General features: G+C 41.6%; 1 protein-coding gene across 1 annotated transcript; it reads right to left on the bottom strand.

Annotated features, from left to right (window-relative positions):
- Positions 1–1,500: 1,500 nt before the first annotated feature.
- DSEL (dermatan sulfate epimerase like) lies at positions 1,501–12,315 on the bottom strand. The gene is made up of 2 exons (XM_065629397.1): positions 12,225–12,315; positions 1,501–11,511 (listed from the first exon to the last, which is right to left on the bottom strand). Exon 2 carries the CDS (start codon positions 10,573–10,575, stop codon positions 6,925–6,927), a length of 3,651 nt encoding a protein of 1,216 aa, XP_065485469.1. The 5' UTR covers positions 10,576–11,511; positions 12,225–12,315; the 3' UTR covers positions 1,501–6,924.
- Positions 12,316–14,359: the final 2,044 nt, after the last annotated feature.

Here is a 14,359-nt window from a genome sequence, read left to right as displayed (position 1 = left end):
GAAAGGGTTGTCAAGCATTGGAACAGGCTGCCCAAGGAAGTGGTTGAGTCACCATCCCTGGAGGTGTTTAAAAGGCGTGTAGACATGATACCTGGGGACATGGTTTAGTGGTGGACTTGGCAGTGCTAGGTTAATGGTCGGACTTGGTGATCTTAAGGGTCTTTTCCAATATGAATGATTCTGTGATTCTATACCACAAATGACTAAGTTTAAGTTGCATGTGATTCATAGAAACAGACTGAGATTTGAGCTATTTAAATTCAACTTCCATTACATCCACAGAATTATCTATAAGCCTTATGTAAGTTACTGGACTTTTAATCTCTAAAATATAGATGCTAATAGTTATTTACCATTTGGATTATGAGATCTTTAAAGTTATGGACCACTTCTCGACTTACTACTAATAATACACCTGTAATAGTAACAAAAAATAAAACCAAATTTTAGTTACTAAATCTTCACTGATAATAAGAAATAAAAGCCAATCAGTACAAAAGTAACTGCAATCCATCTAAATATCGGTAAGACTAACTTTTCATGAGGTTATTACATGTGCTTTCAGTTAATGCTTGTTTGTGCATCTAGCTGATTCTGTTTCAGAAGTCCAACAAAAACAAATTGGTCATATTTGTACCTGTTTTGCAGGATAAATTTTAGAGCGTGAATAGAAATAATTTAATAACATGCTTAATGGTAGTTCTGCTAAATTGATCCTGCAGATTTTTTTTAAACTTTAATAGCATCTGAACATCTTTATTTTATAATGTACTTATTTATTTATATTTAACTTTAAAGGGGAATTGAATAACTTTTTTTTCCTTTCGTTTTCCTTGCACCTTTAAATCAAAAAGAAAATTGCACCTAGATTAATTTAAAAGGCATTAATGACATATATACTAGCTGTTTAAAATCATACTTTTAAGTTATAAACTTCTCAAGGTTTCTTCTTTGCAGAGATTCTGCAAAGGATGATATGAGTCTGTTGCTATGCACAGTCAACTGAACTAAATGCAGATGAAACAGATTGCTGGCAAACACTTTCAACAATCTGTGAACAATGAATATCAGAGCTATTTCTTTATTGTCTAGACTGGCTCTTTGCTAATCATTCTATTTCCCTCATGTGTTAAAGGTACTAAGGCATAGCTATGATCAGAGAAAGATGGAATACAAATAGGTAAATTCCTATACGCTGAAGTCAACAGGATCATTCATTATGTAAGATTTGCAAATGCACCCTGGAGCAAGTTAGAGGTACAGACATACATTCAAGTGAGAGCAGCTTAAATAAATCCTAGTATATCAACAAAGACAGGGTATCTGCATGGAGGCTTGCTTTTTTCTTTCAGCAAATGGAATTAAATTCATCTTAGCCTGCAATTAAACAGGGTCATGAAGGTTAGTAATTAGGCCGAGGAATGGATGAGAGCTACACCCATACTTTTAAAGATCTGATTATGAGACTGGCTTAATCATGGCTAACTGAGAGCATCCTGTCTATAATACGCATGTTTTCGCATTACCTCTATTTTGTTCAGCAACAGCGCAGTCCATTCTTTAATATGAAACAATTCTTTATTACATAAGTCAACTTTTCTTTCAAATGTGTCACCAAAGGATGCTGACAGTTGAGAAACCATCAATACTTAACCTATACCCAGGAGGTAAAGCAGTACCCTCTCACTGAAAAGCATCCTTGGTGCCAACAATGTTTTTATAGAGCTACACTGGGTAATAGCTATATAGTTACAAATTAACACAGATAGGGAGTAGAAAAAAATAGCACTGCTTTGAAGGAAAAATAAAATCAAAATCCAACCAAACAGAAGTTCCTTTTAACTTATCTTTCCATCAGTATTCTTATGGTAATTTGAAAAAGACAACATTCAGCTGATCAGTTAAAGTGAATAATAAAGTCTACTGTTCAGGCATTCATAGTGCATGATATGGCAGCTCATTAAGACCTAAGTACTCTAACACATGCTTTCAAGTCTATTCTCTGCAGCAGCGTAACATTTTATTTCTCCTGTTTTACAGTTCATTTCTGTGGGCCTATTGTAGTCCTCACCAGGTCTGAGATTATGTTTCTTGAAATCAAGTGGCATCTGTAGGATGTAATTTATTAAAAAAATAGACTGGAACATCCTGAAACACAACAGAAGGTTCAAGAAAATGTAACAAAATTAGTATTTCAAAGTAAGAGTCAGGAAACATAGGATAAAATCTATTTCTAGGCAAGTTGCAGGCTGGAAACACAAAAAGGTTTAAAAAATGCACAAAGAAAATGTAAGTAACTCCTCTCTTAGAAAAGCAATTAAGAGTGAAAATATTAATGGCTTTCACAAAAAACAACTGTGTGTTTATTATCTCTGATAGCCTGCCTTTTATCATGTTCTTGGTATTAGTTTCCTCTGAGCTTTGTACATTAGATTGATTCACTTTGAACAACCTTTCAGAAAATAGCTGGAGACAAATATTGTTAAATAATTTGCAATAGACAGCAACGTTTGTTTACACCACATCTTCTTGCTCCTATCATAATAGGCATTTTCCATGTAACTCTCCCAAAAGCCACAGTTGGGTTCAAGATTCAGGAGGTTTGAAAAAAAAGAGAAATTACTTGTGAAAGTACAGTGACAAGACCTAAGACGATCAACAAAGGATAAGCACTTACCACTCACCAACTGCAAAATAACTCAGCAGCCACTAACAGAAAAGGCCCAGGACTAACATGCTCCAGAAAACAAAACGAAGCAAAACAAAATAACATTAAACCTGTTTCACAGCTAATATTACCTCATCAAGACTTAAAAACATGCAAACCTCAGCTGTGTCACATGTTTTACATATAATTGAGGATCTTGTGCAGAATTGAACTCTAGATCTGGCAAATTCACTGTTCAAACATAAGTCCAATGAGGGCTGCATGCCATCTGCATGCTAAGGGGGTGAAAGGAACTAATCTGACCATGATACTGAGGCTTATCTCCACAGACATCGCACTTGGAAAAAGCCTACTGGGAGCAATAGAGACACTTAGGTATGCTCAGACACTATAGATTCACGCAATTTGATAGAACTTTGAATGCCAAGATCCATGTGCATCTCCCCAGGGCTAATGTCACTTAGTTACAAAGTAAGCAAATAACTGAAATGTTTTCCTCTGTGTTTATTTTTCTTAGGCTTCCAAATATGATTCAGAGATATAAGCATTTAAATAAAGCCCGCTTTTTAAAAATACGTCAAAATCTTTGCTGTCACATAATTGGACAGTTCAAACTACAATATAGAACAAATACTTATCAACATCTAACACATACGGAAAAAGGAAGCAAAGTTAAGAGAAAGTACTGAGACTAATTTCCATTACCATCTTTATGAAAGTGTAACTGAAAGTGCCAAAACACTCTTCAATACAATGTACCTAAACAGACATGCTTTTCAAAAAGGTCTCAGATTTTACTGACAGTCTTTAATATCACTGTATGGAGAAAGGGGAGGTTAATGTCTGTGTCTATGTAGTGACCATTCTTCCTCTGGATGCTAGTGACTGAGAATTTTGAGGATAACTCTGTATAATATGAAAATCATTTCATATTATAAAATTGCATTCATATTCTTCATATATGGAGCCACGCTAGTTTAAATGGGAACACTTGGGAGAGAAAAAAAAAAAAAAAAGACCTATTTAAAGACTGATTTGACTTAAGATCAGTACAGACATAAAACTGGAAGTCCTCTAACAGACAAAGGCAAGTGTGGGTTTTGGTGGTGGTGGTGGTTTGGTTTTGGTTTTTGGTTTGTCTTGTTTTTTTGTTTTTATCACCAGGCCTCCACAGTATTCCTGTTTCTCCATACCACAACTGTCATTTTATGGGTGGCGCTAGTGAAATTTATTCCACAAAGTCCCAGATCTGCATCTTCTAGTGGGCATTCTCATCAACCATGTGCACATTTATTCAGCTTTTTGCTGTATCTTGGGTTGCTATTCATACAAGTAGAAGGTCACAATCTCAACACAAAGTCATTCAGCTCCGTAGCTGGGATACCTTCTATCTGGTACTAGATTTGGTCAAGTGGTCATGTAACTTATCATCTAAAACTCAACAAAACAATTATATGATTGAAAATCAAAGACTTGTCATACCTTAGGCATTCCTACTCTGTTGTTTCCAAAGACATCACTTTTCTTTTTACATATTTTTAACATAATGATTACAAGGCATTTGCCCTTACAACAAGATCTAAAACCAAAGAGAGCTCTCTTCTACCTTTTTATATCTGTATAAGGAGCACACAATGCATCAAAGTCTGAATAATAGATGATGCATTCTTTCAACCAGGAAAGTACAGTACAGAAAAGAAATAGCTCCAAAATCTTGTGTATAATTAATGACAGCAATGACACTGTTATGAACATAAGTGCATGGGATAACCTGTATTCCAAAAGCAGCACAGATGATGCTCCAAACAGATGATTCTGTCCATCTTAACTCTTCAAAACCAAAAAAAAGTTGGTTTATAAGCTATTGTGGCATTCCACATGGCCCTTTCACAAAGAGATTTAAAGGTCTACTTCTATTTCCACAGATACAGAGGCAGTCTTAATTCTTAGCTTCAGCTGCCCTAAAACACCTGATAGAGAAAAGCCTTTTTATTTGTTCTGATTCTAAGCTGTAAAGCCTGGAAATAGAAGGCAAATGCAGAAAGTTATCCTGTCAAGTACAAACTGTACAGACATCAATACTTTTTTTTAACATATGAGCAAAAATGGCTTCGGAGGGAAGCCAATTTGAGAGAATGATACTTGGAAACTGAAGTTTCACCAGCATGTCAGTGTATGTTAACTTGTTTAATATTTCCTTTAACATGGTGTTCCACCTAGCCAGGGGTGAGACCTAGGACTGAAGGGGGAAAAACCAACTGCTGCTAGTAAATGACAGCTAAGTTATGGTTAGTGACACTGCAAAGTATTAATAGTTTTTTCATGCTAGAGGCTCATTTTGATATGTTAATGACTGGCCAAAAAAAAGCAACTTTATCTAGGTCATAATGAGATATCACAACATGCTCCAAAGGATGCGAAATGCATATATGGGAGGGACAAGATAACGGGGTAAGACAGGGACATAATAGTAAGATTGGAAGGAAAGGTAAAAGCTCCTTTATATTAAAAATCAGCAAAGGGTACCTGTAATCTGTACAAAGAAACTCACTGCATTTTGACATTGTCTAATGCTCACCACCCAAATAAACAGTAATTACACACATATTTCAATATAATATGCCAAAACTCCAATCCCAGCTCCTACAAAACAACTGAAGTGTATTTCAAGACAATTCCATTTGTAATAAAAAACAGATGGTAAAGGAAACAGATGTCTCTTTGTGATCTGATTTACACATCTGCACACATTTACAATATGCACGCATTTCCAAAGAATGCTGAGCAAGTTAAATTGGGAAATGGGAATTTTTTTTCATAATGGGCATGCACAAAGAGTGTGACTCAAGAAGAAAATCAGCTGTGACACAGACATGTCTATCCTATCAAGCCTATCTGTTTCCAAACCAATATCATGTAAAAGCACCATGTTAAAGAAACGCCAATCATGATAAAAACCAGACAACTTCGGAAATAGTTTACTGCAAGGAAAGATCACGCAAATGTGAGGTGGATTAAGGGGTGGGTGATTTTCAGATTTCTAGCCTCTCTGAAAGAAGACCTGAGGTTAGCAAAGGTTCTCCTTCAGAAATTCCTTATACAGAAAAGCAAAACATCCCTCAGCAACACAGACCTGGAGATTTATTTAAGATCTTCTAAATCTCAGATTGCCATTTTATGTAGACATCAACCAAAAGCCACTGACAATGACATCAAATATTTGCAACTGGTCTCAATGAAATTATGCACAAGCATCAGCAGAGAAATGTGTTACAACAAAGAAGGATGGAAGAGTCTTACTCAAAAAGAGAAAAACCTTTCAGAATCTCTTAGACAAGAAGTACAGGGTAAAGCAGTGCAAAAAGCCAAGATGTTAACAACCTTCAAAATCAAATTAGGCTGAAGCAGGTCAAAACTAAACAAAATCTTCTCCAAATTTAACTGCTCATTTGGATGATCTTGTTGGTTTCTTAGATTTTGTCCCATTTCTTTTTCTCTGGATAGTTTACTTCAGGCTCACAAAGGGTACCATGTTGTCAGGCGTGAGAATGAAGTCTTCTCTTTCATCAAAGCACAAAACCCAATTTAAGTGCCACATCTCTCAGCTGAAGGAACTATATCCTAGAATGACATTCAATATATGTGCCCATTCCAGTCCTGGGCCTGTCTGCTGAGACTGCGGATAAGGAACTGGATTCACTCAAATGTTCTGACTGTTTCCTCTCACTGAAGGGATGATGAACAGCCTTAAATCTCAGCTTATGTTTATTTTGCACCACTATAGTGACCAGTGAGACACAGACGGAATGCATTAGTAACCTGTCCAAGGGGGGTGTTTATCACCACTGGGAACTGGGCCAGTTTAACCAGTTAATTTCACATAAACCATCATACAATCATCAGATGATAAGTACTTCAGGAACTAACCACTTGGGCTGGAGTCAAACTTGTGAGCTGGAGGTGAAAAGCTCCATATTCTACTATTAATTCCCTGAGCTACAGAGTCCCCAGGTGGTAGTCCTACAAAGGTTCACACAGCTTTTTTTGAAAGGCAGCAAAATAGTTACAAGATTATTTAAAAAACCAAACCAAAACAAAAAAACCCACTTGCAAGAACAACTATCTTTTTCTTAAAATAATCTCTCTGAAAGTATCAGACTGTACACATTTTACAAGAATAAACAAACTTCTCTAATATTTATCCACAAATTGGTAGTCAGAGATCATTAGTGCAAATTTCTGCTGACCGGCAGCATTTACTCTATAAACTTTTGGTATCCTAAGTGGTCCATTAGAGAGCAGCAGATATCTTCAATCCGTTTAATCTCTTCATTGGGCATGTTTTGTTTCCAGGCATGAATGCTACTTGGTGAAATTTCCCCTTCATAAGGAAGATAGAAAAGACTAGTGGAGGTGGCAAATAATATTTGGTTTAAGCTAGCAGGAGGAAGAGGAATACCAAGAAAGGCAAAAATTGTTTCAGCCGTCTTCTGAGGAAAGTTCACAATATCTTCAAACTTGACTAGATGATAATTTGTTGGCTCCAAGTCTGCATTTATTCTCAGTGCTGCTGCTGTGTTTGTTAGCCACAAATAGGACAACACAGAAACAGCATTTGAATCAGAATTTGAAAGTTCTTTTCTTAATGATTCATACTCAAAGGCATAGCCTTCATTTAAACTACATTTTCCTTTACCATTCTCCCCTTTAAACATTGCAGTCAAGTGTTGTGGAACATTTTTCAAGGAGTAAAGGCTTGGTTTATTTTTGTATAACATTGAATAGATCCACGCCCGTGGGTCCCTTACTACATATAATGCTCTCATTGATGGTCCTAGGATTTCCTGAAAGAAAGGAAGTTTTAATGTCCAGCTCCCACTACTTAAACTAAGCACAGGTCGTGCATTTGGATAATAGATGAGATGTCTTCTCAGTTCCCTAATATATTCAGCATCTTTTTCTTTGCTCCCTCTTGCCCTGCTTCTTTGCTCTGACAGGGATTCTCTCTTTTTGGATCTTTTCTTTTTGTCCTTGCTTGTAGCAGAATGTTGAGCAATTTTACTTCTGCTGGCTTCATATAAACGAATATTTTGTAAATGTAACTTTGTGCCTCGAACTAGAGACTGGAGCCACCCTTGGATAAGACGAAAATGACCATTCTGGACATCAGAAACCTTCCATTCACATGGATCTACAAAGGAATCAATTTCAAATTCAGTCTCAGGAATTTCAAGATAGGGTGTAGGTATCCTGACATATAAGAAGTCACTGCTATTGTAAAACAGCTGTTTTAATATTTCTGCACCAGAAGCGGGAAGTGAAGTAATGATAACATCTGGCAAAACAACAGGGTTTCCTTCTAATTGTTTGGCTTTATTGCCTTTGTCATGTTCTAGTCTTGTCATGTCACTGCTCCATTTTGCACAGATGGGCTGAGTACACATGCTCCACACATCCACCAATTCAGTAAGCCACAGTGTGACAACCAGTATCAGGATCCAACGCAACATTTTACTGAAGGATATGTAAAACTGCCACTGAAAAGCCAGTATGACCAAACTCACACCCAAAATTAGCCCTGCAACTATGTTCACTTTGAACCCAAATGGGAAAACCACCCTATTATTTTTTATCCGTTTTTCCACAGATTCAGTACCTAGACCAAACTTGGTCACTTTGTTTTCACGAACTACTTTGGCAAAACCACCAAATCCCAAGTAATCAAACCTTGTCTTTAAATGCTGATATTCAGTCACAACAGAGATGGTATTTTCAGTGTTGTTGACACTGAGCGAAATCTGAAATCCAGATTTTGCATTATCTATGAGTCTGCAGTTAGAAACATTGACATATGGGCCATGGAAAAGGTAAACAATCCTTGTAAGCGTGTTTTTCATTGGAAAGGTAACATTTACAAACTGAGTCCATCGCTTTTTGAATTCAGCAGCTTGTTCTGCCTCTTGTATCCTAGCAACAGGACTACTCCCATGATGATCAAACCAAAACATCTTGTAGTGGGCATCCCACACATCCATCATAGCTCCATTGTATTTGTTCTTAAATGTATAAGGTATGTATTTAAAATCAATGTCGAGATTATGAAAAAAGGCGCTGACAGAACTAACAGGAGAGTCTTCCTCCTTCTCGATATGGTCTACTACTAACAATGTCTGAGAATTCAAGAGCAACAAAACACGATATACACTTTTCAATTTCATTGCTGATGTGTAAGCAGATACGGCCTCACCACTCACAAACATCATGTCCCCAGCCTGGGAGGCTGTTATAATTTCTCCAGTGGAGTCTCCAACCTCATCACCAATCCACTTCAGCCACTGGGCACACTCACCAAGCTGTCCCTCCCAAGGCTGGTTGCACTGGCTTGTAGGAGATGGAGCGAAGACCAAGACATTGTTCAGGTGGCTGAGTTTAGGCCCATAAAGGGCCTCAGATACAAACACCTGTCCATTGGGAGCAAAAGTGAAAGAGTTCTGATCGGGATGTTCATGTCCTGGATTGAAACTTCTCCACCCATCAATCCAGGCATACGGTTGAAAATGAACAATATCGTAGACAGCACGTCCGCCAAGTTTTCCAGACTTAAAGGACACAAAGGTGTTTGTCTGACTGTTTGGCAATCCAGCCCCATAAGTAACAACTCCCCAGTTGGGAAACACATGCATTTTAGCAGTACCATAGTCAGGAGGCGGCTGAGGGGTGATTTCAGCAGCATACCATATGAATTCAGTGTGTAGTGTGCTCCATCTCTGTGCAGTGGATGGTACCATTGGCCCATCCTTGGGTCTGTGTTTTCTAATCTGCTGTGCCAGCCAGTTGCCAGCTCCATTCTTCATGATAAATTTATCCAGGAAAACTAGTTGGCTCTCAGGACCATAAAACCAGTTGTAATTAGAATCCGCAACACCCACAGTCCTCTGAAAGCCTGGTAATAGAGTGGCATAGTAAAACCAAAAGTGCATTTTGAGCCAATTATTCTCCAAGTTGTTAATACCAAAGTGGCGCTGGGCCAGGAAAACATACTGGGTTATTGACTTGGCTGTGTAACTCCCATAAGCTACTCCCTCATCCAAAGACCCATCTACAACATGATTGAGCAGAAACATTGTTTTCTCCATCACATCAACAACAGTGTGTTTCCAAATATTTGCCTGAGATCCTTTGTCCACCCCTGCAACCAAAGCCCCAACAAGTAAAGCAAGCATATTGGTTGCTTGGTGATTATGGAGAAGCTGCTTTCCCCAGGAACGAACCTTTGAGTACTCATACATCTCCTCGCTTACAGACCATATCTTCTCCAGGTATTTTTGCCGTCTCTCATTTTCCAGTGAATTATACAAGAAGTCAAAAGCAGTCGCAAATCCCGTTAAGGAGTGACCGAGCGGCACTTCATCTCCAGGTGCGTTCTCAACCAACCAGTTTTTGTAGCCAGCCATTCTATCCATATATTCTAGGGCAAAATCAAATGCAGCTTTATCTTCGGGGCACAGCAAACAATAAAATGCTAGAGGTGGCAGATTGTTACCGTAAATCTCATTCCACTTCGCAGCAAAATCAACGTGCTTGGGTGGAGGTAGGTAGTATAATGGGTTGGATAGCATAACCATCACTGCACTTTTGATAGCTCTAAATAGATGCAAATGGCTTGTATGAGCCTTCTGCCTCAGTGCCTGAACATCTTCAGCGTCAAAATACAAGCTTGGGTGAAGAACTGTTTTTTTCAACTTCTGCTCCACACTAAGACCTTCAAGTTGCTGTTTTTCATATTGATCTACATTTTCAATGAAAGTCACCCAATCAGAATAATTACTTACAGATTCTTCAAAAGTGAAGACAGCAAACATCATCAATGCTAGAAATAAAGTATGTCCTGTGAACATCAGAGCCATGATCCATTAGACAGCTCCTCTTCCCCAGGCATGCATCTTCTAACAAAACACGAAGTTCAGATACCAAATTTTGATCCAGTTAGTATAAAAATGAACATCTTAAGGCATATTTTAAGGAGAAAAGCCTTAGTGTCCAGTGTGCATTGTAACAGATACTCAGATCACATGTAATCTGAGCTACAACATTGAAATAACAAGGCTCTTGAAAACTTACATCTCAGGTGCCTTGTCTGTTCACACTTTTCTCAAACACAACACTACAGCATAAATACTAAAACAAGGGAAAAAGTAAAATATCTAAGATATGTGTATAAAACACAGGTTGACAGTGCACAGTAAGAGACTGAAACACTCTTCGGAACTTGAAAAACTCATCTTGAAAAAAGGAATTGGAGTAATGCATTCACTATTTTAAAAGTTTCCAGTCAGGTCAAATTCCACTTCTAGAGCTGCCAAAAACTTCACTGATCACAAAACGATATACTTTATTCAGAACAATGTGTTGTATTTGATGAATAGGGAATTTACAGCACTTGGAAAACAAACTCCAAAACTGTCTTCAGCATTTCCCTTATATGAATTTGTATACATGGTCTTTCCATCTTTCTCTTCTGGGACTCATGGGAGAGTGGAAAGGGGAAAAAAATGAACAAAAATCAACATAGATCCTTCATTAGCTCTTTTTGTTGAAATTTCAGTGCTTTTAACCACTATTCCCCTTCAGTTTGTGCAAGGTGCATCTGAATTAATAGTCATAGTTTCAAGTCTTCTTTCATCTTCAGCCAATGATGCTCAAATTTTGCCTCAATGATTCAGATAATCCTGCTCCTCCCATTACGAAGCAAAAGGAAAACATATGAAAGAGGCAGAAAGCCAATATTTCTTTGCTAAAAGAGCAGTTTCAGGTTAACTTCCACTTTGCATGTTGGTTCTTTTCTGTGGAAACAGAAACGGAAGTTCTCTGAGGCTGTACATGTGTCAGAAAAAAATTAAAGTACTTTAATAGATCACAAAGTATTGCTAACTTTTTAGGAAAGGTAAGAGTTAATACACCTTTTCTTTTACAGAAATTTAAAAACAGAGCATTTTTCAAAGTTACCCAAAATTTATCTTTGGCAAAAGAGAAATTCACATCGGCTATTTAAGCTCACTTTATTTCACCTTTTTGTGTGTGACTACGAGGTCTCAGGGCAAATTTTCCCATTACCCTGTCCGGAGCTACCCAAGAAAATAAATCGGACACGCCGCGAAAATTAAGCGGAGCTCAAATTAATAAGCAAATAACTTTATGTGTATATAAACCACACGCATGGTTCTGCCGGTGCAACGAAGGCGTGAAAAGGGAAAGCCGACAGACCGACCCCTGACGGCGACCGACGCGGCGCCCAAGGGGCCCCCCCGCCCCGCCAGCCCCGGCATGAAGCCTGACAGCCCGCCGCGCCTCCCCACCACCACCCCCCGACGGCGGCCAGCAGAGGGCGCCCGCCACCGGGTCCGCCGCCGCCGCCGCCCCTCCCCGCCGCCCCGGGGCCGCACAACTTGAACAAGTTTCGGCGGCCACCGCGGGTGCGGCCCGTGCGCTTCCCCCGCCGCGGCCGAGAGCCTCCGTCTCCTCAGGCCCGGCGCCCCCGAGTGTAACCCAGTCTTACCGCAGCGGGTCCGGCGGGGGCCGGGGCGGCCAGCAGCTGCCGCGGGGACGCGTCGCTCTGCCCCGGCAAGCGCGGCCCGGGGCGCGGAGCCAGCCCCCGGCCGGCGGGGTTGCGGGTGGCGGTGCGCTGCGCCGGCTCTGCTCGGCTGGGCCGTACTGTGCTCGGCTCCGGCCCCTTCCGCGTTATCTCTACTTTTCACCAGCGCTGGCCGTAACTTGGGGTCCCTGCCCTCCGCCGGCGGCTCCTCGGAGTTGATGGCGTGGGAGATGCGGCGACTGGCCCCCAGCGACGGGCGCGGGCAGCGAAGCAAACTCGCAGGGATGTCGCTGCGGAGGGGCGGGGAGGGAGAGAAGGAGGGAGAAAGGGAAGGAGGGGAGATGGCGGGGGGGTTGGCAGAGCCGCCCCCGGCGGAATAGGGATGTGCCGATTCTCCGCGACCGTGCTCCAGAGGCGGGCGGGCTGCGGGCCCCGCCGACGCCCCGCTCTGCTTCTCTTCCCTGCGACTGCGTGAGCTGGCCAGCGCTCCCAGCCCCGCTCCCGGCCGTGGATGCCACCGCCGCCCCTGCGCCTCGGCAGCGGGCTGCCGGCGGAGCGGAGAGCAATGGAGCGCGGCGGGCGCGCCCGGGGGCAGGGCCGGGGCCGGAGCCGGGGGGACGCGGCCGGGAGCGGCGGAGGCGGCGGGGGGAGGCGGAGCCGCGCCGCCCAGGAGGCTCCCGCGGCGGCTGCCCCGAGCCCGCGGTGAGGGACGGCGAGTAAGGGTTCGGGGGGCGAGGGTGGAGCTGGTCCCGGTGCGGGGAGCGGCGGGCAGGTGTGAGAGGGCTCCGTGGAAGAAAAGCGGCCGCGGGAGGTCGCGTCCGTGGCTGGCCGGCCGGCAGCTGCCGCCCCGCCGTGGGCCGGCTCCCACGGCTCCCTGACACGGCAATGGCAGGGCTGGGCACGGCGGCGGCCCGGGGGCCGGCGAGCAGAGCTGGGCTGGGCGGCAGGAGGCGTCTCTCCTGAGGGTAGCGACTTTGTGAGCACGGAATAAATACATAACGGTGCCCGTAATCTCAAAAACCACGGGGATAAGCAGCATCTGCTTGTTCGAGCGGTCCCACTTTTTTTAACTACCTCCCCTGAGCGGGCACTGTATGCGATGCATTAGAACGATTCTCATTCAGCTTTAGCGAAGGCTTCTGAAGTAAAATATAAAACTGTAATGACGTGTAAAAACCTCTGCCCCTCAACTCGTTCACGTGGTGAAGGGCCAGTAGAAAATGCTGGCTGGCCCGCCTGGTGCCTCTGGTCCACCCACGAAATTCAAGACGCACAACGCCATTCTCGGTTTTGAACCGCAGTTTGCATTGCACTTGATGACTTTCCGAGTCTGATTTCGTAACCCGCATGATGTGATACCAAGCTATTCTTTGGCAGTAAGTGCAATCCAGGAAAAAAAAGGATGTGAGATTTTTTACATGTGTTACCATTTACTATGTTTATACCTTAGAGGGCGTGGGTTTTAATCATCCCAATAGCATAAGTCACCACTTTTTCCCAGACATACTCTATATTCTTCGTAACGTTTCTCCCCGCCTCTCCCTTAGAAAATACAGTTCCATATGTAAGTATTTCTTAAGCTAGTCTATCTTGAAATGAATATATGAATATATAATGGCCATACATTATGGATACTGATTCTGTTTCTTTGTGCTATGGAGAGCACCTTAGAAGGATTAAATTATTAAATTATGCACATTTCCATCAATAATGAACTATGTCTGCAACCCTCCTAATCTTTCAGATGTTCCTTATGGACTTGGCTTAAGAAGGAAAAATACCAATTATTGCCTGGATCATATCTTCCCATCAGAAGAAATTTGCATAATGACCAAAGAACAGCACATAGTTCCCTGACCTTGAATCTCTTAAAATTCTGCCTTTTCATTCTACTAGGGAAGTTATTCCAGGAAGAGTGCAAAGGGAAATGTAAAGCAACAATAGGAGCCACATTCCTCTTTAAGTCAGTAGAAGCCAAGTGGAATACAGTACAAATGAAAACCTCCCAAGTCTTCTTCCCTCTATTCCCATTGTACCTTGCATTGTACCGATTACTTTTTTTTCCCCAGGCTGACTCATTCTGAAACACTCTTGGAGAG

This window comes from Caloenas nicobarica, chromosome 2 (assembly GCF_036013445.1).
Source record: "Caloenas nicobarica isolate bCalNic1 chromosome 2, bCalNic1.hap1, whole genome shotgun sequence".
Classification (NCBI taxonomy): Eukaryota; Metazoa; Chordata; class Aves; order Columbiformes; family Columbidae; genus Caloenas; species Caloenas nicobarica.
The sequence above is the reverse complement of the archived record's forward strand: the minus strand, read 5'-3'. Positions and strand labels throughout refer to the sequence as shown.

What these genes read in the sequence shown, in the direction of transcription:
- DSEL (XM_065629397.1), bottom strand. Translation starts at nt 10,575, where the DNA reads ATGGCTCTGATGTTCACAGGACATACTTTATTTCTAGCATTGATGATG.